The 27,518-nt window shown below is 44.5% G+C and overlaps 1 protein-coding gene and 1 pseudogene across 2 annotated transcripts in view; both read left to right on the top strand.

The window, feature by feature from the left end:
- The first annotated feature begins 6,736 nt into the window (after window positions 1–6,736).
- Window positions 6,737–6,865, top strand: LOC133086198 (U4 spliceosomal RNA; annotated as a pseudogene).
- A 1,118-nt stretch (window positions 6,866–7,983) lies between these two features.
- FBLN5 (fibulin 5) overlaps window positions 7,984–27,518 on the top strand; it is an 86,797-nt gene continuing 67,262 nt past the window's right edge. Inside the window, exons 1-5 of one of the 2 annotated variants that reach the window (XM_061181183.1) lie at window positions 7,984–8,037; window positions 10,821–11,028; window positions 14,542–14,596; window positions 16,772–16,823; window positions 20,639–20,893. In XM_061181183.1, coding sequence (XP_061037166.1) covers window positions 11,012–11,028; window positions 14,542–14,596; window positions 16,772–16,823; window positions 20,639–20,893 — 379 coding nt within the window. In that variant the 5' untranslated portion in view covers window positions 7,984–8,037; window positions 10,821–11,011. Of the gene's footprint in view, window positions 8,038–10,509; window positions 10,658–10,820; window positions 11,029–14,541; window positions 14,597–16,771; window positions 16,824–20,638; window positions 20,894–27,518 lie in introns of those variants that run through there. The other variant, XM_061181182.1, reaches the window with a different exon arrangement.

Below are 27,518 nucleotides of genomic sequence, written 5' to 3'. Positions count from 1 at the left end.
TCATATTTTAAATGCCTTTTATGACATTTTCAGTATTTCCTTCCCTGCTCCAAACAGCCTATCCCCCCCCATTACCCCATAGTTTAACATAAGTTGGAAAGCTGTTATGGGTGGATTGCATATCTAAACATCCCAACATGACCTTACATGGCTGCTATTTTAAAAAGTATGTGACCTCGTCCTAAAGCTGTAGTACCTAATGTTTCAGTTGTATCTTCATCGAAACTATAGCTCACTGGTGTGCATACCAAGTGTTTGTTGATCTAAACCAGGCATAACTCATCTACTTTTCTGAAACTAAGTTGAGTCAGAGATGAACCACCTGCTCAAGGAATCTTCTTAGGAACCATATAGTGATGAAGCTTGTAATTCTAATGTTAGCAGTTGGACATTGCTAACACTAATTTTACTGCAGTATTTTAACTACAGTAATTTTGCTGTTTACTTCTCTATAAACTTACTAAAATTTGTGGTTGAATTTTTCCATAGCTGCCACAGTTTTTCACAGCATTCCTAATGGTTTTCAACTGCTATATTGTAGTAGAAAATTCATCCAGTCATTGAATTTGATTTTAGTATAATACTGTATCTCATGGTTGAGTTTTTAGTTCCTGCCATTATTGAGTTGAAAGAAAAAAACAAAACCAAAACTAAGCAACAAAAACATGGGGGAAAAAGGAATGACTTTCTTAAAACCATCCAACTAAATACTAAATATCCCCCCCAAATAAAGCCTCTAGTTTATTTTAACCTTTTAATGGGTAATTGAAAGGGGGAAAAAGTCAAAATACTTTTCCAGTCAGTAGGTGGAAAAAAAACCCAACTATGCTTCAGGGACAAGAGATAATAAGAATTATTGATAAAGAGCTATTATGTGTCAAACTTAAGGCATTTAAATTTGATTTTTAAGGCTAATGAAGTTGTTCATATATCAAACTAAAGCATCTTCCATTAACAAAAATTTATCTTTAGTTTTTTAAATATCAAGTTAAGTATAACATTTATATATTCCTATGGAAAAAATAATGGTACTTTTAATGATCTGACATTTGTGATTATTTGCCAGTCTTTACTTTTTAACTTATTAAGCTTTCTCTACTTAAAACTGATAATTTGTCTTCTGACTTTTAGGGAAATACCTAGTGGGATATTTACAGCCCAGCCTTAATATTGGGTTGTGTTTTATAGAGCTAAAGTCAATGCATTTCTGAATTTCTCAGGAGCGCTGCAAGGCAAAAAAACTATTCCAAATAAAAATGATATATGTAAGTTGGCAATGTCTTCATCCACAGTAAAAAAAAAAACTTTTTTAGCAAACAGCTGCTGACTTTTTCTTTAGAAGGGGGAGAAATGACTTACACATGTTGTTTACAGCAGAAGTTGATGAACTACTGAAGCTGTTATCTTCAAGTGTTCACCGGATGTCTGCTGTTAGGATACTGTTTGAGCCTTGGAAATGTTAAGTATGAACGATTTAATAGATGCTCAAGATTATGTGTGAAAAGAGGATCTGAGAGGTTTTAGCCAGCCCTTTTTTTCCTCCAGAGGTGATACTATGCATCATTGGGCTCTTGGTTTTTCTGCAAAATAATCAGTTATGTATTCATTTTTTCTTAGATGTGGAACTTGTATATTTTTAACTGTTCATGTGGTAGGATTGGAAGGAACATGGGTTTTAAATTTGAGAGATGGATTGGAGTACGGATTTTGAACCTTTCTGTGTGACCTTTAACAAAATTACTTTGACTATGGGACTGATTTTTCTTGTCTCTGAAATAACACACACCTATTAAACTTATGGGTTATAAGGATGAAATGACCCATTCACTCATAATATTTATTAAATGAATAAATGTACCACTTGTGGAAATGCTTTATAAAGTCTATAGTTCTACACAGATATTAGAAGTTGTGATAATTACTGCCAAAAAGTAGATAAGAATGTCAGGGATGGGGGTGTTACTGAATCCAAGTGTTGTTTCAAAAGGTAAGGAGAGGTCAAACGCCTGAAGTTCTTGCTGCTCCGGTGGGCTGAGTTTTAAGAAGAATCAGTTGGATTTAGGAACTGGCTTAGGAAGTTGTTGGCTGTGACTTAGAGAAGTGTTGGTGGAATGGTGGGAGTGAAAGCCATGTTAAGTAGGTCGAGTAGGTGCTGAGCAAGTGGTGATGGTGTTTATAGGCATCTCTTCTGAGAAATCAGGTTGTGAAGGGGAAAGGAGATAGTAGAAGAGGAGAGTGGGGTGGAGGCACTTGCAAGCTGGGAGACTTGAGCACGTGTGAATGCTTGTGCGAAGGACACATTTAGATGGAGGCTGAAGAGTGGGGAGAAGAGTTCCTGAGGGGGGAGCTGATAGAGTCCGAACACAGATGGGGGGATTGGCCTCAGGGAGGACTCCTACTAGGACGGGAGTGATGGAAGAGAGGGGACATGCACGGGTAGCAGGTGGAGGGAAAATGCAAATTTTCTACTGTGAGGTTGGCAAGGAGCTTTATCTGCTACAGATGAGGGAGAGGAGGGTCTGAGGCTTGAGGGATTCAGTCAAATGGGAGAGACAGACGCTTGTCCAGGTACTAGAGCGGTGCTCGTGGGCATGTGCCAAGTGCCTGAGGGCCCTGACTTAGGCCTGACAGACAGATGGGGGGCGTGGTGGTTAAGCATATCTCAAAGGAAGTACCACTGGCGCACCCTAGAAGGGAGCAAGCTAGCAAATTAAATGTCAGGTAAAAAACAGTTCTCGCTCTAACGAATTCTAGTGGAATACAAATTATTACTAACCTGAACCTTGTTTTCCTGTCCTTGGAATTTAGGTCATGTGAATATATGATATATCTGAAAGTTTTACAGCATGTTATTATCATAATTTAATACATCCAGTAAATTATTAATCCATTATAATTACAACAATATTTGTTTTGGAGATAGAGAAAAATTTAGGAATGTTAATAAATGGATCACTTAAGGCAAATATTTGAACCCTTAGTTGGTTTTCTGCCTTGGCTATTACTGTGTATCCGTCTTTTAGCCCTTCTTGGGTTAAGAAATTAATAATTTGCCCTATAATGATGTTTTGACCGTGATCATTTTCAGCTGTGACTTTATTTTACAAGAGTACTCTCCTTTTCACCTCAAATATTCTTAGGCTTCAGTGAACTATTTCTGACCCTCAAAAATTAAATCTCAGTGATTGAAAATATTTGTGAACTTAATGTAACTTAAGAGTTTGGTAAAGTTTTCTAGATATACTTGGACTGTTAAGAATGTAAGATACATTATTCTACTTTGCAAAATATAAGGCATTTTAGATGTTGAAGGACATTATATTGTGAGGAGGTTTCCTCCAACAATGGTGAATCAGTCTCAAGCCCTTATGGACCCATGGGTAAATGGGTGTGTATTTAAAGTGCATAGACTTCCCAAAGGGCAAGGGCCATCCCAGGTGGTGAAGGGAATCATGATTTCATTTAAAGAAAAGAGTTGGAAAGAAAGTAACATAAGTTTGCTCAGGTTTCCTACGCAGCTCTTTCCGTTTAGCTGTATTTAAAGAACCACGGTGTTATATGAGAGCTAACACATTAGTCCCTTTATAAGAGGGATTTTCAGGCACTCTCCTCAAATAAAAAGGGAATGATGGTGATAAAGTTACAAGTTGTAGACTAATGAGGTAATTTTTTATTTTTGAAAACTTATATGGAGTGTACAGTCTTTGAAAAATTTTGGAATCATTTCAAAGTCATCTCTCTAAGGCATTTGCAGGGCCTCATGCAAATTTACTACTAGAGTAGCCTGGATACAGGCGTTCAAACTGTGTTGCTTCCTTTAGGGCTGCACTTGCCACCTGTAGCTCCTGTGTTGAAACATATTGATGATGGTAAACATCAATTCTCCACAAAATTGCTACTTGAGATATTAATACTTCCATTTTTATAAGTCTTTTCACTTTTATTTTTTTCCCTTCAGACATTAGTTTTAGTTGGTGAAAAGTATTTACCCCTGCCGTCATCCTTTAATTTGTGTGTGTGTATATGTGAAATGTTTTAAACATTTAAGAATAAACAATAAGGATATTATGAGGGATCTCCAGCCAGGGCAGTGTGAAGAGGTCAGTCAATCCTCCCTACAAAAAACAAGTATAAAACTAAAATGGTCAAAAACAACCATTTGGGGGCTCTGGTAATTGACCAATGTTATGCCCTTCCTTGGCTTATGCACACCTACTTGCACTATTGACCAATCATTGCCTCATGATAGAGAGAGAGAGAAAGAGAGAGTGCTAACCTTTGCCGAGAGCCTACTGTGCCTTGACACCTGCTAGGTTCTTTATGAATACTGTCTCCGTTACAACACCATGATATATTTTTGCTCCCATTTTTTTTTTTTTAAATGAAGCTGATATCTCTGGTGATCTTTTATAATTTATTTATTTATTTATGGCTGTGTTGGGTCTTCGTTTCTGCGTGAGGGTTTTCTCTAGTTGTGGCAAGCGGGGGCCACTCTTCATCGCGGTGCGCGGGCCTCTCACTATCGCGGCTTCTCTTGTTGCGGGGCACAGGCTCTAGACGTGCAGGCTCAGTAATTGTGGCTCACGGGCCCAGTTGCTCCGTGGCATGTGGCATCTTCCCAGACCAGGGCTCGAACCCGTGTCCCCTGCATTGGCAGGCAGATTCTCAACCACTGCGCCACCAGGGAAGCCCTTAGCCCCCATTTTATAGCTGACAACCTGAAGCTCAGCAAGGTTAAAAACTTGCTTAGGGTCCTGTATTTGTCAGGCTTCTCCAGAGAAACAGAACCAATATATATATATATTTTTAACGTCTTTATTGGAGTATAATTGCTTTACAATGTTGTGTTAGTTTCTGCTGTATAATAAAGTGAATCAGCTATACGTATACATATATCCCCATATGCGTCTCCCAGAACCAATATTTTTAAAGGTCATTATATGTTTAACATAAGCATGACAATGAAGGCAGAGACCATGAAGGATGGGATTAAGTCATGTAAATACATAAAAATGCAAACTGTATGTGTTTCCAAAAATGTTGTGAACAAAAATAAAAGGCAGAAGACAAACTGAGGAAAATATTTGCAACATAAATGGCAATGGAGAAATATCCTCACTATGGAAATAAAGATGGGAAAAGAAAGAGAAATTGAGCATGAAATTGATGCTCCTAAGGGTTCTGGCAGAGGTTGCTGCTTGTCCTCTGATGTCCATTCTCTGCTTTCAGAGTAGGAGAACTCCAGATTTTTGGGTAAGTAGGTTTGTGATCTCTCAGAACATAGACTACATCTCCCAGCATCCCTTGCAGCTAGGTGTGGCTGTCAATTTCTATCCTGCTTCCGGAATTGTGGGTGTGGTTGTGGTGTGCCATTTTGGACCAGGTAGAGGAAGGTCTAGAGACTGCCAAGCAACAAGATGGAAGGAGCTTGAATCTCTGTTACCTTAAAGAGAGAGCTGCCATACTAGTTAGCCCTAACCACCAACCTACAGAACATAGTGTAAGAACATATATCGTTTTGCCATCAAACATAATTGTTGAGCTATTACTATTAAAAAAAGAAACCACAAACCACCAACCTTCAAAACCCCAAACCAAAAACCACATGAAAAAGAAAGGCTGGATCTAACTTTGGGGGACTCTGGTTATCAGGGAGGAAGAGAAACGGGGGAGGGGGGGCTGGAGAAAATGTAGTCAGACTTACGTGGGGAAAAACAAGGTAACAGTCATGGACACAAGAGAGAAGATGGGTCATCAATGGTCAAACACTTCAAAGAGGCAAAGGAACAGTTAGAATGGAGTAAAGGGCATTGTATTTGGCCATGAGATCACTAGGAAACTTAGGGAGCACCACCTTGGGTGACTGGTGGGGACATCGTGAGATTTCAGAGGGTTAAGGTGGGACTAGGTGGTAACTGACACATACTCACTGAGTGGCCTGATGGAGGGAGGAGGAGAGCGGAAGCCGCTAGGACATCAGGACAACAATTTCCCGCCTTCCAGGGTGGGAGGACCTGTGGAGTGGAGCTGCTGCCCAATACCGTTCTTCGGCGTTGGCTGCCATTTTAGTTTTCGGATTGTTTTGGGCCAAGTTTGGACAATATAAGAAATGAAAGGCTTTATTAGTACTGAGGAAATAGAAAGAGAAGGTAATGATGGAAGGGCCCAGGGAGTTCTGGAGTGTTCCTGAGGAGCTAAGACGAAGGGCGGGAACCAGCCTTGTAAGCTGTAAGTCAGGGGTAGCAAGGCTTGGGCCAGCTGGAGGCAATGAGGGCTCCAGAACCAGATAGGCTCGGTTTGGGCTTCAATCTGGACTGTTTATTGTCCGTGTGGCTCTGATCTCTCTGGGTCTGTTTCTTCCTCTGCCAAATGGAGAGTTTCCTCTTTGACAGAGTTATTGTGGGGGGTCAAAGGAGAGAGTGTGTGTAGACACCAGCACAACCGTAGACAGTTCATAGTGTCCCCTTCCGCGTTTTGCATTCACTCCTAGAAAGGCACTGCAATGTAGTTATTTTTGGACAGTGAAAAAATGAACAATTTAATATTAATCGTCCAAATCTATCATTAAAGTTCTAATTTTGTGAATTTTCCCTCCAATTTGAAGCATTACCTTTTTTTAAAAAAAAATAGCCCATCTGTCTTCCAACCCACGGCATTGTGAGCAAACTGAGTTTCATTGGAGCCAGGAAAGTCCCATTTAGCAGGTGATAACCTCTTAACATTTATACTGCAATTTAGCTTTGCGCAGTGGCAGTATCGTAGCCAACGAGGTTAACGGAGGCGCGATTACTGCTGATTGAAAACTTTTCCCTCTACTACAGTTTACATGTCGTAAGTCGTTCTGTAGTTGTGTTTGATTCTGATGCTGGGAGAAGAGGCAGAGGTTGGGATCCTTATTTTGCAAGTAAAAACCAAAAAACAAACAAAAAACATTTAGGAAGGGAAGTGCTGAGAAACTAACCAGACTCATTTGGTAGTTCATGCTCACAAATCTCATTTTCTTTTTTAAAACAGAGTTGCTAAATCAGGAATGCGATTAAAACGTGCATTTTGATGTTAGCAGGACAGTTGACAAAGCCTCTCACCCAGTCTTTGTGGAGAAGTTGGGGAAATGTAAGCTGAGTGAGTGGAGTGGGTGGCACCCTGAATTAGACAATCAGCAGTGGCCCCAAAATGTTGAAGAAAGAAGTGGATCAGTGCCAACCTGGACCAAGTGCTTCACTCCAGCACCTGTCCCAGTAAATTTTTTATTGATAACTCTGATAAAGTCACAAAAGTCAAGGTCAACATATCTGTACTTGTTTAAAGCTGGGAGTGATACTTAATACTTTAGGAGAATTCATCTTGAAAAAGATCTTGAGCAATGAACAAAAATTTAATAGGGACGCATGCAAAACCTGTTCTCCCTTAAAAAGAATTTGCAACCCAAGCGTGGGATAGCGGAGATGGTGTTAAGCAGCCTGTGGACTCCAGGTTGCTTCATTGGTGCAAGTTCAGTGCAAACCAAGAGTTGATGCAGCCCAGGGAGGAGGAGACAGACCAGGCTGCCGCAGGGTCACGTGACACAAGGGTCACGTGACACCGGCGGGGCAGGGTTGGGGGTGACGTTGTTCAGCCTGGGGAAGAGAATACCAGCAGGGTCAAGGGGTAGAACTGTTTTCACAAAAAGGAAGTTGGTTGCGTAGAAGAGGGACTAGCCCGTGGCTGCTGAGGGGAGAATTAGAATCCATGGAAGGTAATTCCACATAGGGAAGCAGATTTGGAGTCAATGCAAGACAGAACTTTTCTAGCAATTTGACCTGCTCAACAGTGAGCGGGGCTGTTTCGTCCGTGGAAGTGGATAATTTACCAGTTATTAAAGATATTTGGGAGAGGAGTGTGTAGGGGTGGGAATTTAGACACAGTGACAATCACGAGGATAACTAACTTTTATTTCATTCCCACAGCTACCCTGAGAGGTAAATAGTATCTCTGTTTTGCAGGTGAGGAAACTGAGATGCCTAGAGGTTAAGTGACTTGTCCAAGGTCACCCAACAGGTAAGTGGCAAAATCAAGACTCAGAATTTTATTGGAACTCTTGTTCTCTCCCCTCTTCCAACCCTAGAGTTTTAAGGTGGGAGCAATCTCTGGTCCAAGATGGGTCTCTGGACAGTTTTTGCTTTCAAGGCTCTCCATTTGCTCATGTAGAGAACAGTCATACTGATTTCCTCTCCCTCCTTATCCTTCAAAAGGGTTGATAGTATAAGTGAGGTAATGGACTAAGTCATTTAAAACTCTTCCTAGGGACTTCCCTAATGGCACAGTGGTTAAGACTCTGCGCTCCCAATGCAGGGGACCCAGGTTCGATCCCTGGTTGGGGAACTAGATCCCACATGCATGCCACAACTAAGAGTGCCCATGCTACAACTAAGGAGCCCACGAGCCGCAACTAAGACCCGGCGCAACCAAATAAATAATAAATAAATATTTTTTTAAAACCCCAAAAAACAAAAAAAAACCTCTTCCTTACCCCACCAAAGAGCTCTACACAAATAGAGTATATTATTAAATTAAATTAACCTCATATTTTGAATAGGTACAAAATATGGTACATGGTACACAATTCAAATTATAGCAAAAGGTGAGCAGGGAAGGGCTAATTCTCCTCTCACATCTCTTCCCCAGCCACCTACCCAGTTTCCTTCCTAGGAGACAAACAATGCTAACAGCTTCTCCTATATCCTTCTGGAGAGGTCTTCTCTATACACATGCAAGCAAGAACTTGTGTATATACATTATTCTCAAACGGTGGCATGCTTTACACACAGTTCTACAACTTATTGTTACACTTATTAATGTACTAGTTTGATCGATGTGAAATTACCGATATTCTACAATTTTGACCTACAAAATTTATTGGAAGTCTTTCAATACCAGCCCATAAGGAACTCCTTCAGTCTTTTTCTTTTTAAAATAAAGTGTAACATACATAAGACTTCACAAATCTTAAGTGTACGCACCCCTGTGGAACCAGCATCCAGATGAATAATTAGAATATTACCAGCACCCAGAAGGTCCTTTGTGCCCCCTCCCAGTCACTACCTCATTTTGAATTCTATATCAAAGGTGTCATCCAGTATGTACTCTTATATGTCCACTTTTTTGTATTGGTTGCACAATAGTCTATTTTTGGAAGTCCCTTACTTTAACCCTATCGATGCCTAATTGATGGATGATAAGGCTCTTTATACTCTTTTTGCTATTCCAAGCAATGGGAGCAAGGAATAACCTTGTAAATATAATATATTTTAAAAACATTTTATTATGGGAAATGTATAACACATATAAAGTAAATAGAATAGTATAATGGTCACTCAGCTTCAACAACTATCAACATTTTGCCTTTCTCGTTGAATGTATTTTCATAAGCAGGATTCCGTTTACTTACCAAAAAAAATGCCCTTTAAAAAGGCTAAATATGCAGACTTTGGAGTCTCAGCGGTATCAATGAGTAGCTGTGTGGCCATGGGGAAGTTACCTAACCTCTCTTAACCCCCTCCAATACAATGGAGGTAATAATTCCTACTGCACAGAGTTATCATGAGGAGAAAGGACCTCATCGGTGCTTTCCTAGCTGGAGGTAGGGCTGTGTTGAGGAGCCCAGGGGAAGATGCAGGTGGGGAAGCAGGGGCTTGGACTACTGCCAATCCATTTTCGTCTTTTAAAGAATAGTGTCTTCGGTAAGATTTCATTTGATAAAAAGGGATCTAATGCTTAAAAAAAAAAAAAGGGAACAGTAAGAAGGAAAAAGAAATAGTGTGAAACCACCAATACAACAAATGTAAAGGACTTAGCAAAGAGCTTTTGTTATTATTATTATCCATCATTCTGTTTTCCCTGACTGTCCTTTTGTCTTTTCAAATCACCTTGTTACTTGTTAAAATCATTTTCAAGCCAAGGGACACTTTTTTTTTTCAATTAAAAATGTTTGTCCAGCTTTATTGAGATATCATTGACATATAACATTGTGTAAGTTTAAGGTGTACAACATGTTGATTCGGTCCATGGACAATTCTTAAAGCAAGAACAGGCCCCTGAGAATCAGGGGATGAGGGCGGGCCGGGGAGAGTGTCCTCCCCAAGGTTTGCATTGCACAAGCTGACGTCTTGAATAAGTGTCAGCCAATTTCCATCCTCCTCCTCTTTCCCACCCCCTCAGGCTCCCCACCCCTTCTTCTGGAAAACCATGTCTCCTGCCGCTTACCCCAAGCCTCTGCTTCATTGGGTCTGGTTTCCCAATAAATCAAAAGACTCTAGTCCTTGTCGCTGTGTTTGTCATGACTTCAAGTTCTTCCTCTCCCAGAGGGGAATAACTTTCATGGGTGTCCCAATGCCACGACCAAGTGCAGATGCTCTGGATCCCCGCCCCCGCCTCAGCCACGACCGCCCAGCCTGGGGACCTCCTCCCCGGGTGGGAAGTAAAGGGTCAACAGGTCCTCCCAGCACCCCCCCCCCCACCGCACCCCACCCTCCTGCACTTGCCCGCCAATCGCCTCCCGTAGAGATGCTGGGAGCCCGAGTGTGGCTGCTCTGCCGCCCGGGAAAGGGCTCTCCTCCCAGCACTGAGCACTTGGTCCTGGCAGACGCCCCAAGATTGTTGTGAGGAGTCTAGCCAGTTGGTGAGTGCTGTAATCTGAACCAGCTGTGTCCAGACTGAGGCCCCATTTGCATTGTTTAACATACTTAGAAAATGAAGTGTTCATTTTTAACATTCCTCCTCCAATTGGTTTAATGCTGAATTACTGAAGAGGGCTAAGCAAAACCAGGTGCTTTCTCTGTCAGCTCTCCAGTGGCTCGGAGGACCCAGGCTCTCCCCTTGTCCTCTCCTCGCCTCGCTCGTCCCCCCTGGAATAAAAGTATCGGCGAGCCCCACAGGCCCAGAGGAGGCCGAAGTTCAGGAACTGCTCCGAGGGTCCCGCGCTGAGAGCTCTCCCTCTTTTCCCCCTTGCTTCTCCTGCCCACGCATCTTGGACATGCCAGGATTAAAAAGGTACGTTCTCTGCTCCGGACTTTTTCCTCCAGGGTCTGGAAACCTTACTGAAAACCCGATGGGTGGAAAATGGCTATGGCCGTGATTCAGGCTGTGTCAGGATGTTGGAAAAGACATTAGCTAGTGATGCAATGATATTGTTAATTGTAAAAAGCTGCGCCTCTGTAATTTCCATCTTGAAGCCTTCTTTTGGGAGTGGGTATTTTATAAGACAGTTTCAGAAGCCAGCATCCGACAGAGGTCGGCAAAAATCTCAGAGCCTGATTCTTTCTTTCTTTTCCGAAAGGGCAGCAAATTTGTGTGCCGTTTAAATTTTTTTTTAAGTTTTTTTTTTTTTTTAATTTGAGAGATCAATTACTAGTTCACTAGCAATTATTTTGCTGCATCGGCTGTTGGACAAGCGAACGGGCTAGCTGCACATCCCGGGGCTGGATTTGCTCTATGTCTGTGTGGGATTCTCAAAGGGCATGCGACCCAGAAGTCTCGAGCCAATGAAAAGTGGGGACTGCAGACAGAAATGCATGTAAGCAAACATTTTGATATTCCTTAAGGAAATTGAAGTTCCAGTCAAGTGATCGTTAAAGCTTGAAGAATTTTATCTAGATTACCTCTGCAGTTTTTATCCAGCGCACTCTTGAAAACGTAGCTGCTTTAGACAAAGTGTGTGCATGCGTGCGCGTGCGTGCATTCGTGCGTGCGTGTGTGTGTGTGTGTGTGTGTGTGTGTGTGTGCTGAAAACGAAGCTGTAATCCTGTCATCCTGGATCGGGGACCAGCACTTCTCTGACAGACGGCCCTGTGAGATTCAGTTGGTCCCCCACCTCCATCCCCACGCCCACCCCTGCCCAGCTTTCCTCCCACTTGAGGATGGAGCCCAAAATAGGTGGACCCACCTGCTTGTGAAAGTTCCGGGGACCAGTTATGAGCATCAAAGGATCCCCAAAATTCTTATAGTTAACTTATTTTGGAGTTTTCTAGAGTTTTTCATGACAAAGTGCAGCTAAGGGTGACGCTGTGAGAGCAGCAATGCTTGGATGTTACGTCATTTTCGGGAAACCGGCTCAGTTAAGCCTGGAGTTTACTTGGCCCCCAAGCCCCAGCTGTGGCCCTTGCAGGAGGCCGGGCTTGAGATGGGGTTTCTCAGAGGAGACCTGTCCCAGGACTGCCCTCTAGCCAAAGGGAGTAGGGGAGGCGGGGTAGGGGGAGAAATGGGTTAGCATGCCTTTTCCACTAGGTCTTGAAGTCCACTGCGTTCAGTCAGCCTGTCCTGTCTCCAACAAAAACGAGACAGGGTTTTATAACCAACCAAAAGGAAACTTCATGTGAAGAAACAGGAAAACGTTGAAATTCATAATATACAGCCTGGAAAATAAATTTGTTATTGTTCTTTCATTCCTTCCAGATATAAATCTGGCTGTTGCGAATATCAAAAAGCCCTGGGATTTGGCTCTGCACTTTATAAGGTCAGAGCTGTCTCCAGTGTTCTAGAATCTGGCTCACGCAGGCACTCAGATGAAAGGAAAACTTGTGGGCTTCCAGGGTCTTTATTCTTTGGATTGAGGACTAGATGAAGGAAGTGGGCTTGCCTCTCCCAACACCACATTAGGGTCCTGTTTCCTCTGGATGTCGCCTTAATTCTGGGGCCCTCCAAGTACCCCAGCGTTGCTGATTCATATGAGCCTTCTGTCCTGGATTGAGTGAGTTTTGCAGTCTATTGAACGCTCTTATTCTGAAGGGAGGGATTGTAAAGTGAAGGTGTACATTGACAGTAACAGGTCACTAAATCCAACCAGGTCCCAGGTCCACTGAATTACTGAAGAAGGCTTTGAGATCACCTCCTCCAGGAAGCCTTCCCTGACCTTCCATTCCCTAACCCCTGCCTGGCTCCCCTGGCACTCAGTGGGCATTTCTATCAGTGCCCAAACCAAAGGGTGTAGACATTATTGGTTCATGTGGCTCCCCCACCAGCTGTCCAGGGCAGCATCTGGGTCATAGTTTTGTATTTTTTCTGCCTACCTAGGGTCCATGCTCGCAGCTAGTAATTATTCAGATAAACCCCTGTTGAACTCAATAATAACAGCACAGAATAAAGCTCTGTATTTGCATAGATTTTTTTAACCACCTTAACAATTTTCAAGGGTCCAGTTCAGTAGTGTTAAGTACATTCACAGTGTTGTGCAGTCAATCTCCAGAACTCTTTTCATCTTGAAAAATTGAAATTCTATACCCATAAACACCTCCCTAATCCCTCCTCCCCCTGCCCCTGACACCCACCATTCTGCTTTCTGTCTATAATTTTGATTGCTGTCAGTCCTTCATATAAGTGGAATCAAACAGTATCTGTCTTTTTGTGGCTGGCTTATTTCACTTAGCATAATGTCCTCAAGGTTCATCCATGTTGTAGCACTTGTCAGAGTTTCTTTCCTTTTTAAGGCTGAATAGTATTCCATTGCATGTATATAACACATTGCTTATTCATTTGTTGATGGACACTTGGGTTGCTTCCACCCTTTGGCTATTGTGAATAATGCTGCTATGAACATGGGTGTACAAATATCTCTTTGAGACCCTGTTTTCAATTCTTTTGTATATATACCCAGAAGTGGGATTGCTGGATCATATAGTAGTTCCATTTTTAATTTTTTGAGGAACCTCCAGACTGTTTTCCATAGTGGCTGCACCAACGTACATTCCCACCAACAGTGCACAAGGGTTCCCAGTTTCTCCACACCCTCACCAGCTTTTGGCTTTTTTGGTTGTAGCCATCCTGTTGGATGTGAGGTGGTATTGATTTTGTATCTTTAAAGCTAATTGGCGACCACGATTTTGTTGGATAGCAGCTTGTGAATGATGAAGAGTAGAAATCGCAGGTTCAGGGGTTGGTGGCTTATGCAGAAACACAGTTTCTTGACACCTCTTCCTAAGTGTCAGCTGTGCTCCTTCTTGGGGCTGCCCAGGTCCCCGCGTCCTCTCCTCCATCAGGGTCTGTGTGAGGCGCGCCCTGGGAGCACGTGCGTTCTTTCCCCGTGACACCTCTGTTCCGTGGAACTCACGTGCTTCACGTTTGTACTTTCCTTTCCTCTCATCATCCGAGGGCACGACGGCTCCTTCACACTGTAGTCATTTCAGAATGAAGACGTTCAAAACTCAGGCAGGTCCGCTTGTGTCAGGAGTAAAGGCCAAGCAGCTGGTGAATACGTTGTTAATACCATGGCGGTGGGCGTTAGATTTGTTCTTTGAAGCAGCAAGACCCTTTATCTAAAAAAATGCCACCTAACACATTATCCCAACACATGAAACCAGTGGAGGGGGCACGGTTCTGTTTGGGGTGGTTGGGGCATCTGGAGTTTCCCCGGCCCCTCTGGAGCATCGCCCCCCATCCCCCTGCCCAAAGACAAGCACGAGGTGAAGTCATCATTGTAAACACACCGGCAGCGCGAGAGGCACATGTTACCCCAGACCTGGGTCCAGGGAGTATCCTGAGCATTTATATTGACTTCTTGCTCCTCCACAGGATACTCACTGTGACCATTCTGGCTCTCTGTCTTCCAAGTCCTGGGAATGCACAGGTAAGACTTTTATTTTGTTACTTATCAGGAAGTGTGTTAAAAACCAGGGCGAGGGTGTCCAGCCACGCATTGTGTTGTTTACCTAAACCGAGCTCTTCATTGTACAGAGATTAAAGCTGGGGCTCAGGGAAGTTGAGACTTGCCCCAGGTGACGCAGTATATAAGTGGCAGGGCTGGACCTCGGTGTCCTGGTTCCCAATCCAAGACTCTTATAATCAGATCATGCTGCCTCATTTCTGTCCCTTTGGTGGGGCTGGGGGGTCTTGACTTAGTGTAAGTGTTAAAAAGTCAAGCGTGTTCTAGTGTTTCTGGGCAATGGTGCCCCTTCGGTGCCTGCATGTGGCCCACGTGGGTGTGTGTGGCCGACATGCAGTTGTGAGGCATCTCAGCGCCCAACCCGTGAGGACCCACCTCTGGCCCGGACCCCTGGGAGGAGTGTGTAAGGGGAGCTTGGGCTCCTGGGTGGCTGTGCAGAGAAGCCTGCACTGTCCCTGACTTTACAAAGTGACGGTTGTGTCAGCCCTTGAGAAAGGTGGACAGATCCCTCCTGAGGAGTTCAGGGCAGCCCCTCTGCATCTCTAGCTCAGAAATGAGAGAAGCCCCACCTCTGAGCAGGGCTGAGGGGCCATGTAGTCAAATGGAAATGCACATTCCTTTGCATGAACATATAGAAGACATTACAAAGTCACCAACACAGCCTCTCTAACAGTGGGTTACAGCTCAACAGTTCAGAACCCTGAAATGGAACCAACAAAAATCTCACTAAGTAGACTGATGGTCTCCCAAACTTTCAGGGTTTAGGAGGGAAATCTTAGAATTTCAATTCATATTTATTTTGATCACACCCTTTAAATGTTTTTTCCCTTCATATTAAGAATTTTGAAATATATTTCATTGGAGGTGGAAAGAATCTTGGGAAGAGTACCAAAGACTTTTAGACCTTGGAAGGACCTTGGCGTCCTCTGATCTAGCTCTGTGGTGACAGTTAACATCTAGATCCAGAGAGGGCGCGGGTTATAGTATAGTGTTTATTGCACTATAGGCACTTTACGTGCACTAACAATTTACTCCTTACAACCACTCAGAAGTAAGTAGTATCCTCTCCATTTTACAGATGAGGAAACTGAGGCATAGAAAAGTTATGCAGTGAGTAGGGGCTAGAGTGAGAATTTGAAGCCAGGCAGTGGACTTGAACCCACACCTGCACTTAGTTGGTGAGCCAGGGCTGCAAGTCGAGTCTCTTGGTTTCCTGAACTTTATGGCACCACCTCCTGGCTCATCCGCTCCATTTCTTTTGCCCCAAGGCCCTAAGGTGCCTGAACCCACTCCCAGGAATGCAGGCTAAATCTATCATCTCCACATACCAGCGCATAGCTCAAGGAAGTTGAACCCCATAAACCGTAGGGAAGGCCAGGGAAGGGACCCCCACAGGCAAAACCACACCTCCTTGACTTATTCCTATAACATGTCAGCTCTAGGGGTGATTGTTGATCCCATGAGATTTTTCTAAATGCATGAAGTTGTAAGTCAAGTTGTATGTGAAGCCTGCAGCCCTCAGGGACTTTTGAGACCTGGCGGTCTCTGGAAGCATCTCATCTTTGTGTAATTGTCTTCCTGAGGTTAAAATGGAAGAATTTCCCCAATTCTATTTTTCTGAGAAAACTGACTCCATCACTGTGCAGATTTATTTTATACACAGACCTCATAATCAGGTCGAGGATTTCATAGGGGGCGAAGAATTCATGCCGGACGCTGAAAAGGGGTTAAATAGCACCCAAAGAAAGAGAGTGGTTGCCCTTAAAAGCAGTCCTATCCTCTCTCAGAAAGGGCTGAGCACAGGGCAAGCCTCACTGCGCAGATCAGATGCGATTAATATTGCTCTTCATGACCAGAGCAGGAAGAAGTCCCCATAACCATCTGCTAAAAATGGGCGTTTTGAAGCAATGATGCAGGGGCTTAAAAAGTAATGCTAAAGTGTAAAATGATTGTAAGAAAATACCCAAAAAAGGGACAAATAGGGGTTATAACACAGATGTTGGTATTATAAATGCCTTGTTTCTTTAACCATTTTCCGTACCTCCTGTGATGCAGTTAGAATACTTTTATAGTGAAAGAAAAAAAAAAAGGTAAGTAAGCAAAATGACCTCTCCTGTTTCTCTCTCTCCCTTCCTGCAGCAACAATGCACTAACGGCTTTGACCTGGACCGCTCGTCAGGACAGTGTTTAGGTAGGAGGCCACTGAAGATCCTTCTCTGGGTGGAGTGCAGGGACAGCCCGATCACAGGACCATTTCTGTCTCAGCCGTCATTCAGTATTGTCAAATCTGTATCAGCCTTGCCCGTGGAAGAAAACAGTGCCACGGGATGGTTGAAATCAACGACACCCTTCCATTGATCACTTTCTTTGTGCCTGGCACTGGGTAAGCCCTGCGACAGGGCAAAGATGAGGAAGAATTGATCCCCAGCCTCAAGGAGCTCTCCATCTGTATCAGTTTCCTAGGGCTGCCTTTACAAATTGCCACAAGCCTTAGTGGCTTAAACAACACAAATATATGATCTCACAGGTGCACAGGTCAAAAGCCTGATGGGAGTTCTACCAGGCTAACATTGAGGTGATGGCAGGGCGGTGTTCTTTTCTGGAGGCTTGAGGGAAGAATCCATTTTCTTGCTCATGCATATTGTTGGCAGAATTCAGTTTCTGTTTTTTAAAGATTGAGATGTAATTGACATACAACATTGTGTAAGTTTAAGGTGTGCAATGTGTTGACTTGATACACTTATGTATTACAATGTGATGACCACTGTAGCTTAGCTCACACCTCCCTCACATCACATAATTACCATTTCTTTCTTGTGTTGAGAACATTCAGGATTTACTCTCTTAGCATTTTTCAAGTATGCAATACAGTGTTGTTCATTATAATCACAATACTGTGCATTATTTCCTTAGAAGTTATCTTCTAACTGGAAGTTTGTACCCTTTACATCTCCCCATTTCCCCCACCCCCCAGCCCCTGATAACCACCATTCTATTCTCATTTCTGTAAGTTTGGCTTTTTGGATTCCACACATAAGTGATATCATGTAGCATTTGTCTTTCTCTGTCTGCCTTATTTCACGTAGCATAATGCCCTCAAGGTCCTTCCATGTTGCTGCAAATGGCAGGTTTTCCTTCTTTCTCATGGCTGAGTAATATTCATATGATTATTATTAATATTATATTATTCATAGGATGATAATATTAATAATATCACATCTATCTATCTATCTATCTATCTATCTATCTATCCATCCCAAATCTTTATCCACTGATGCACATTTAGGTTGTTTCCATATTTTGGCTATTGTGAATAGTGCTTCAATCAACATGGCAGTACAGATATCCCTTCAAGATTCTGTTTTCATTTCCTTTGGATATATACCCAGAAGTGGAATTGCTGGATCATATGGTATTTCTAGGTTTAATTTTTGGAGGGACCTCCACACTGTCTTCCATAGTGGCTGCATGGATTTACATTCCCACGGAACTCAGTTTCTTGTGGTTGTAGGACTGAGGCCCCTGGTTCCTTGCTGGCTGTCGGCTGAAGGCCTTTCGCAGTTTCTAGAGGCCACCCTCTTCCTTGGCTCATGGCCCCCTCCTCCGTCTTCAAAGCCAGCAAGTTAAGTCCCTCACATGTTTCTGTTGTCTCATCTCTCTGACCAGTCCTTCTGCCTCTTCTTCTACTTTTAAGGATTTGTGTGATTTCACTGGGCCCACTCAGATAATCCCAGATAATTCCCCCATCTCAAGCTCTTCTTTTTTTTTTTTTAAGATTATTATTATTATTTTTAAGAGAACCCTTTTTAAAAAAATTTTGTTTATTTTTGGCTGTGTTGGGTCTTCGTTGCAGCCCGCCGGCTTTCTCTAGTTGTGGCTACTCTTTGTTGCAGTGCGCGGGCTTCTCAGTGCGGTGGCTTCTCGTTGCGGAGCACGGGCTCTAGGCGCACGGGCTTCAGTAGATGCGGCACGCAGGCTCATAGTTGTGGCTCACGGGCTCTAGAGCACAGGCTCTGTAGTTGTGGCGCACGGGCTTAGTCGCTCCGTGGCAGGTGGGATTTTCCCGGACCAGGGCTCGAACCCGTGTCCCCTGCATTGGCAGGCGGATTCTTAACCACTGTGCCACCAGGGAAGTCCCCATCTCAAGGTCTTCTGATTAGCAACTTTAATTCCATTCCATCCATACCTAATTCCCCTTTGCCATGTAACCTAATGTAGCCACAGTTTCCAAGGAAGAGGACAGACATTTTGGGGCTGTTCTCCTAGCTCTCCATCTAGCGGGAGAGGTAGGTCTAGATGGAGTAAACTGTACAGGGTAGAATAAAGTCACTGTCAAGATGAGGTAAAAGCAATCAGCCCTGCAGAAGTAAGGGAGAGAGTGATGCCTTATGTCTGAGGTCAATAAAGAAAGCCTTCACGGAAGTCACATTTGAATTGGGTATTGAAGGATGAATAGGATCCTGAGAAATAGCGTCCCAGGTAGTAGGAACAGCATAAGCAAAGACCAGGGCATTGAAAAGACATTCAGAGTATACACTAGTTTGTTGTGGATGGAGCATAGGGTATAGAAAAGGAATAAGGCTGTCCCCTCGGGGATATATTTACCTTTTTAATGATATTTGATTTAGGCCAAATCATTTGTAGTCTCTGAGCTTAGTTAGGGTTGAAAAGAATGATGGGTGGTGGGGAAAAGAGCCTCGCCTTGGAAGCTCTAGGCTCGCACTTTGACTTAAGGTGAAGGGGGTTGAGAATGTGCCAAGGGATGCAGAGAGGGGCGGCAGCCGTCTTTTGTGGCCCACCAGTTTTAATGACGCTTTCAGGCTTACAGCTAGAAAATGGGACTCCACGCTTCCCTTTCCCGAGGCGGGAGTTGGCACGAGTCTCAGATGGGGTGGCTGGGGTGAGCGGTCAGGGTTCCGGCCTCTCTCTCCCAGCCTCCAGCCCCACATGGAGCAGACCCCAAGGCTGGAGGGAGGCCCCGGTGCGGGGGGTCAGGGCAGCTGCTCATGCTGGCGCCTCAGTTCAGGCCTCCCCTGTCCCTGGCCCCACAAGGCTGATTTTCTAGAGAACCTACCCCCCTGCCACTCCCACACCCCGCTCTAGACACAACAAGCAGAGCACCAGCCTGGCTGGAAACGGGCCCTGTTTGCTGGCACGGTGTGAGCCGACTCTCAAGTAAGCCTCTGCTTTCCTAATAAGAAACTAGCTCTCGGCCAAGCCTTGTCTTTCTGGATGCAACGGACTCTTTCTCCCTGCCCAGCCATTATTTGGAGTAGAAGTGGGTACAATTATTAGGTCCATCCCAGCGTTTCCCGAGGGTCAGATGGACACAAAAGAGTACCTGAGATGTTTTTAGGTGATACATCCACAGGTAAACAATCTTTATTTTAATAGTTATATATTTATTTTTACTTACCTTCTATTTTTGATCATTGATAGGGTTTTTTTCATTTGCTGTCGTGATGTAAGATGAAAAAAATATGTTTACTTGGGTTTTCTTTTTCTTTCTTTTTTTTTTATGTGGCCCATTTTTAAAGTCTTTATTGAATTTGTTACAATATTGCTTCTGTTTTATGTTTTGGTTTTTGGGCCCCGACGCCTGTGGGATCTTAGCTCCCTGACCAGGGATGCAAACCCACACCCCCTGCATTGGAAGGCGATGTCTTAACCACTGGACCATCAGGGAAGTCCCAACTTGGGTTTTCAGTGTGGGTTCATTTAAGAAAAAAGTATTAAGCATGTGACAGTACAGGTTTTGGTAGCTATGGCCCAAATGTCATGATGATGGTATTTGATGGCTGATGTTTGGGTGACACTTGTCAATTTGATTCAGTTCAGCCAATATTTGGGGAGTAGCTGCCAGGCACAGCCCTACATGTTTGGGAGCAGATGCTGGTAAAGAGTGTTTTGGGGTCCTTCATGGCGTTCTTGGTACAGAGATCTGCTGAAATTTGCACAATGTGCCCAAGGGGCCATTAACGCCTGTCCTTTCTGTGGCCCTTGCAGATATTGATGAGTGCCGGACCATCCCCGAGGCCTGCCGAGGAGACATGATGTGTGTTAACCAAAACGGCGGGTATTTATGCATCCCCCGAACAAACCCAGTGTATCGAGGGCCCTACTCGAACCCCTACTCCAACCCCTACTCAGGTCCGTACCCAGCAGCTGCACCCCCGCTGTCAGCTCCAAACTACCCCACGATTTCGAGACCTCTCATGTGTCGCCTTGGATACCAGATGGATGAAGGCAACCAGTGTGTAGGTGAGTAGCCCAGCGTCCTAGGCTTCCTCTCCATTGGTGAAGGCATCGTCCTAGTGTAGCAGGTCAACCCCAAACGGGAAGTCAGTTCCCATGCAATGAACCAGTGAAACAACCTACGTTCTACATGGTTCTTTCACTCTTAGCAGCCTGTGTCTCTGGGCACCCTCCCACCTAGGGAGGAGTTTAGTTTGCTGTCTCATTGATAGTCCTCCAGAAAGCCAATTTGTTTTTTCTTTATTTTCATCTATCTATCTGTCTATCATCTATGTATCTATCTATCGATCTATCTACCTATCATCTATCATCTATCTGTCATCTATCTATCAATCATTCATCTATGTATCTGTCTATCTGCCTTTAGATCATATCTATCATCTATCTATTTGAAGACCAAGGTCATGTTTTCTCTCTTCGATAACAAATATATCTGGTCAGATGTAGTAAGTGAATCCCAGAGAGAAGATCCAGAAAGGACCAGCTTTCTAGGGTCTTCAGCATCACTCACCCTCGAATGGAACGTTTGCTCCTGAAACAAAAGAAGCCTTGAGGGCCAAGGCCAACTGTTCTGGAAAGAAAGTGGGTTCCTTCGGTGGGGACCAGGGTTCTTTTGACCAAAAGGAGCCTCGCTGATGGGAGCTCGTAGCAAGAGTGGACCTTGGGGAGGAAGGAGACGCCATATGCCATGATGTCCCCAGGCTGTTGGCAAGTGGTGTGACAGGTGCCCTGGTATGCACTGGTGCTCTGTTGGCCAGTGTGGCCTTGGTGGAGGTTTACCTGGGATCCTCCCTTGTTGCTTCAGCTTTGGTTGGACCAAAACTTTGCAACTGTCTGCAGCTTTGGGAGATGGTCTAGAGTGATGATGGCTCCAAAGTTTTTTGATCATGCACCCCATCTGCAAAATCTTTCTGAGCCTGGACCCTTACTATATGCATGTTTATAAATTACATGCATATCCTGTTATTCTAATATGGTTGGAGGAGTGTAAAGTATATGTAAGAGATAGAAAAATTTAAAGGATGTGATCAAAATAAATATGAATTGAAATTCTAATATTTCCTTCCTATACCCTGAAAGTTTGGTAGACCATCAGTCTACTTAGTGAGATTTTTGTTGGTCCCATTTCAGGGCTCTGAAGTGTTGAGCTGTAACCCACTGTTAGAGAGGCTGTGTTGGTGATTTTGTAATGTCTTCTATATGTTCATGCAAATGAGTGCATTTCCATTTGACTACATGGAAATAATGTGCAAACAAGTGTCATTCAGAGCTAAAAGGGAAATTGGATACACCTTAACTAAACTTCTCTATTCTTACTGGTCTCAAGGGGTGTGTGTGTGTGTGTGTGTGTGTGTGTATATGTGTGTGGGGGGGGGTGGGCAGGGAGCTGGCCGATGGTCACTTTGAACATATATGAGTGTTCACGGGAAAGAGTAGACTGAATCAAGCCGTGGACTGAAGTGCTGGTGGGGAAGATAGTAACGTACTTCCTTACAACCAGTAGAACAATAGACCGCTGTAAATGGCAGGGACTTTAACAGTCTTTAACTGCAACCTCTTCCTTTTATAAAAAGGGGAATGTGAGCTCCACCAAGTTAGGTAATTACGGGAGTCCAGCTCTCCTGACAACCAGCCTACATTTTCCTAACTCGCCCATGTGACCTCTCTCGTTTGGTAGAAAAGAAATGATCCCGAAGCAAATGCAGAGAAAGAGAGGTTGGAGGTGGGGTGATGCTCTTCCAAGATGTCCTGTGGGGCTGGATAAGCTGAGTGACCATGTGCATGTCTTGAATTGAGGAAGTGGGTGGAGTGACCCGCCGAGTCACTCCAGGGTTTCGGGAGGGGCTTCGGGTGGCTGTAGGGCTCCCTGATGTCTTGGGCAGTCCTGCAGGCCCCTTTTGGGGAACAGCCTGGCGTGGCCACGGGGCTCTCTGAAGCACTCCCCTCCCTCCCGCAGCCCTCTTTCCAGGATCCCATTGCCCTCGAGAATAAGACACGGCTGGGAACCCTGTTCGTCTCCTGGTCCCTGTGACGTCATGCACTTTTACAGGCCCCCAACCTGTCACACGGGAGATGCGGAGTCTTCATAATGGCCCTTTTGTAAGGAGAATACGATCCAGGAACCCTAGGAGTTCTGGCACCCGGCCCGTCCACTTCCAAAAAGATCAGCCTTATGCATTCATAAGTCCCGGGTTCCTTCCAACCTCCCTTCACCCCACCCTGCCTTTTCTGGTTTACACAGGTCCTTCTGGGCATTATGAGAGGGGAAGTCATGGGGAGGGGGCCCCAGAAGGGCGGGAACAGGGATGAGAGAGGCGGGCCTGGGAACAGGCCACAGGGAAGCGGGGAGGAACCAAAGGAACCGAGAGGGGGACATTGTTGAGAAAGGAGAAGGAGGTGATTGGGGTTGTCAGTGCCAGAGAAGGAGTGTCCCTGTTTCCCAGAATGTAGGTCTGATCCTGGGGAGGAAGCTGGAGTGAGCAGCTCCAGTGTGATGGGGAGAATTGAGAAACGCTTCTAAAACTTGGGTGCTCTGCGAGAGGAGGACCACATCTCCAGGGGGCCTTCTCCTCCTCCTCCTCCTCAATGTAGAAAATAATCAACAACAGTAATGATGCCAGCAGTAGGAATAAAACCAAACATGTAGTGCTGCGTGCCAGGATCTTTACCTGAATGAACATGTTGAATCCTCACCACAACCTCTGCGGTAGGACTATTGTTGTTCCTGTTGGCCCTGAAGCACAGAGAGGTTAAGAATCTGTCCAAAGTCACACAGCAAATGAGGGCCAAGCCAGGATTTGAACCCATTCAGGCTCTGGATGAGGAAACTGAGGCTCAGCGAGGTAAAAGTTTGTTCAAGCCTCTTAAGAGTCAGTCCTGGAGCCATGATGAAAAACTAGGGCCTTCTCTTGCCTTCTTTTTTTTTTGTAAATAAATTTTTGTTCTGTAAAACTTTGAACCTAGACAAAAGCAGAGAGATCATAATGAACACTTGTCTACTTTTCACCCAGTTTGGTAATTGTCTACACAGACCCACTCTCATTTCTTCTTTACTCTGACCCAGTGGATCAATTTAAAGCAAATCTCAGGCATCAAATCATTTTATCCTTAAATACTTCAGAATGTATCTCTAAGAGATAAAGCTTCTTCAAAAAATCATAGTCACAATACCGTTATCAAACCTACAAAAATCAACAATAATTCCTTTTTATCGTTAAATATCTGGGTGGGATTCAACTTTCCTTGGTCATTTCATAAATGTCCCCTTTCTACTGTTTTCTTTTAGAATCAGATCCAAACAAGGTCTACAGATTGCATTTGGTTGACAAATCTCTTAACTATCTCTTAATCTTCTTCGTCTCTCTTAACCACGTGTTTGTTGAAGAGGCTGAGTCGTTTGTCCTGTAGAATTTCCTACATTTGGGATATTGCTGCTTGTGTTCTTGGGGTGGTATTTAACGTATTCCTTCAACCCCTCTATTTTTCCGTAAACTGGTAATAGTTAAATCTAGAGACTTGATCCAATTGAAGTTTAAATTTTTGGGCCAACTGTTTCCTACGTAGTGCCTTTGCTCTTTTGTCCTTTCCATGCCCTGGTTTCTTCCCATAAACTGTAAGTAAGTCTGCCTTAAAAAAAGCAAGTGGACACTTTTCACTGAGGCTTACTCTTTCTGGGTTTTGGACCCACTTTCAAGGCAGCAGTTTCCTGCCTTGTCCCCTGCCTCTGCAGGCTGGGCAGGGCCAGGCTCAGAGCCCGGGTCCCCTGAAGCCCTGAGCTTCCTTCTTGACCTCTCTGTTTGGTGTTCCACTTGGGAGGTGACTAGACCCTGCTCTTTCTGGAACAAAGTTTGGCCTCAGATTTGAGTCCACAAGCCCCAAGATGTAAATCTGGATCACTCAGGACCTTTGCAGGCAGAGTGATGCAGGCAGTAATCCAAGAATTACAGTTCAGGAACCAAGAAAATCTTTGTCATCAAGAAAACTGGCATCTTGGCTTGGGGGTGCTCAGCACCAGGGCAACTTCCATGAGGGTGGTGGACTCATGGCTGGTTAGAATGTGTCCCCCAGATGCTGGCCCCTTGGGAGATCTGGTGGTCAGCATCTCAGAGGATGGAGAGCCAGATAGACATGGTTACTGGCAACCAGGAAAGGGCTGATGCAGGAAAGGCAGGATGCTGTGGAGTTAACAGTGTCGGTGCTGAAGACTCGGGGAAGGGTGAGCTGAGCAATTGGGGCACCTGGGATTTGAACCCCTGTTAAGAAACCTTTCTATCATCATACTGCCTCTGAGAATAGGACCTTTGGCTAGGGTCCCCGAATGTTGATGCCACTTGTTTACGCGTATTTGTCCCGTTGGGGGCTCAACTCGTCACCACTCTGGGTGGACATTCTTCGTTCTGGCTTTGCTAATCAGCTTGGCTCATTGTCAAATCTAGGGACTCCACCAATAACTAATGCTCGTGAAATGTTTCACAACTGAGAAAGCAGCCTTTTACTAGAGCCGCGCTACCCCAGGGACTGAAGGAATTCCTCTGGTCATTTGTGAAGTTACAAGCAATATCTTTATACTCCCTCCTGGCCCGGGGTTTTCTCATTGATCAAAGCGCCTGGGCGGGCAGAGAGGAACACAAATGGATCCTTTTGGAAGATGAATGGCATTGGCCTGAGGCTTTCTCTTGAGTTATTTTTCCTGAAAGCCAGCCAACGTGTATTCAGTCACTGTTTATAGAGCACCTCTTTGGTGCCAGGCTCTGGCTTAGGCACTGAGGGGGCAGGGAGTCTGGGCACAGCCGTGGGGCTGTCTTCAGAGCTTTCCGTCAAGGAAGGGAGATTAGTCACGGAACAAGCAGCTGAACTACTAGGCGGCCTCTGATTGATTCCTGAGAAGTTCGAAGAGAAGGCAGAGATGGGAAGGCTGTGTGTGCTGGAGTGGAGAGGGCTGGAACTGGGAAGCCAGCCAGGCCTTGATTCTCACCTTGGTTTGGCCACTTCCTGGCTGTTAGACTGGAGCCTCAGTTTCCTCATCTGTAAAATGGGTACAACAATGCCTACCTCACAGATAACATGTGAAAATATCTTGCCCGGTGTCTGCACGGAATATCACGTGGTAAATGTTAATTGAGAAAGATTCTAGGGTCTTGAGATAACCTGTAGAGAGTCATCGAGTCTGAAAATGTATTGAGGGCCTAGTTCTTCAAAACTTTTAAAATGACCTAAAACCGAGCGTGGTACTCACCCACCTTGCAGACCTTGCTGGGCTTTGCCCAGTTCAATGCTTAATGAGACTTCAGTCAGATGCTTCGAGATGCCGGCAAAGGCTAGGTTTATTTAATTGTGGAACAAAACAATTAACTACCCAGCAGGTGAGACAAGGGCAAGAGTGTTTGGATGGGGCAGCCGCCTGCAGGCTTTTCTTCTTACTTTTTTAATACAGGTTTGAAACCAAGTCCTCCGGATGAGACTGGAAAGAGAGTACAGGAAGCAGAAACCACTCGGTTCTTTAGCTGCTAAAGGCATCGGGACCAGGCAGGCCTGGTGAGGAGGGGGACCCAGGATTGAGGTGGGACACAGTCAGGTTTGCTCAGAGGTCCTTGTGAACTGGGCCTCAGCAAGCCTGTTCACATGCGGTACCCCCACTCAGGTTGTCCCGTCTTGCTTCAGGTCTCTCCTGATCATTGGCTGGGACGGTGAGCAAGCAGCTCAGCCTCTCTGAACCTCAGTTTTTCCATCTGTAAATAGGGATGACAGCATTAACTATTAGTGTAGGATATTTGTGAGAATTCAATGAGATAGTCCATGTGCCTGGTCTAGTATGGAGGCTGGCTCTCAGAAGGGGTTAATAACAGTTAGTTGTTATAATGTTATTTTTACTGTGTCAGATCTCATCATTCCATGATGAATTCTCCTACTCCAAACGCCTAGTCCTGTTATTCTGTTATTGTTTATTCTTTCCTCTGGGAATTAGACTTAAGAATGCAAGGCTTTTAGAGGGTTGAGGGTTGAATTCTTGCCACTTTCAGTGGCAGGGGTTGGGGTTACTTGTGCTTCCAAGGAGAATGCAGCAGAGAAGGGGCTCCAGGAGGTTGTTCAGAGCAGCTCTTCTTAGACGTGAATGTGCCCCTGAGTCACCTGGGGAAATGCAGAATCTGACTCTGCAGGTCTGGTCTGGGGCCTGAGGTTCTGCATTTTGCAGAAGCTCCTGGATGATGTGACGCTGCTGGTCCAGGAAGGCTCTTGTCCATCTGTCTACTCTTAGATAGGCCTGCATGTAAAGAAAGGGAGAAACTTTATTTTTTAAATGAAATTCCCATATTATATGACTCTGTTAGAAGAATGTATTACTTCTGTTTAAAAACCAAACCAAAAAAATCCAAAAGAAATGGTTTTAAAGCCTAAATTGAAGCAGCATGCTGTAGTGGTAAAGACAGGACATCAGTAAGGGCTGCACTCTGATCCCAGATTAGCTGTGTGCCGTTAAGAAAGTCACTTGGCTTCTCTGGCCTAAGGTTTATTATCTGTAAAAAGAAGGGATTAGGGGTCTTAATATGGGGTCTGTGGATGGAATTTAGGGGATCCATTTTCATCTTTTTTCTCTACTAACTTCTAATGAAATTTAGTATTATTTTTCTTT

This window comes from Eubalaena glacialis, chromosome 2, assembly GCF_028564815.1.
Source record: "Eubalaena glacialis isolate mEubGla1 chromosome 2, mEubGla1.1.hap2.+ XY, whole genome shotgun sequence".
NCBI classification, from domain to species: Eukaryota; Metazoa; Chordata; class Mammalia; order Artiodactyla; family Balaenidae; genus Eubalaena; species Eubalaena glacialis.
The sequence above is the reverse complement of the archived record's forward strand: the minus strand, read 5'-3'. Positions and strand labels throughout refer to the sequence as shown.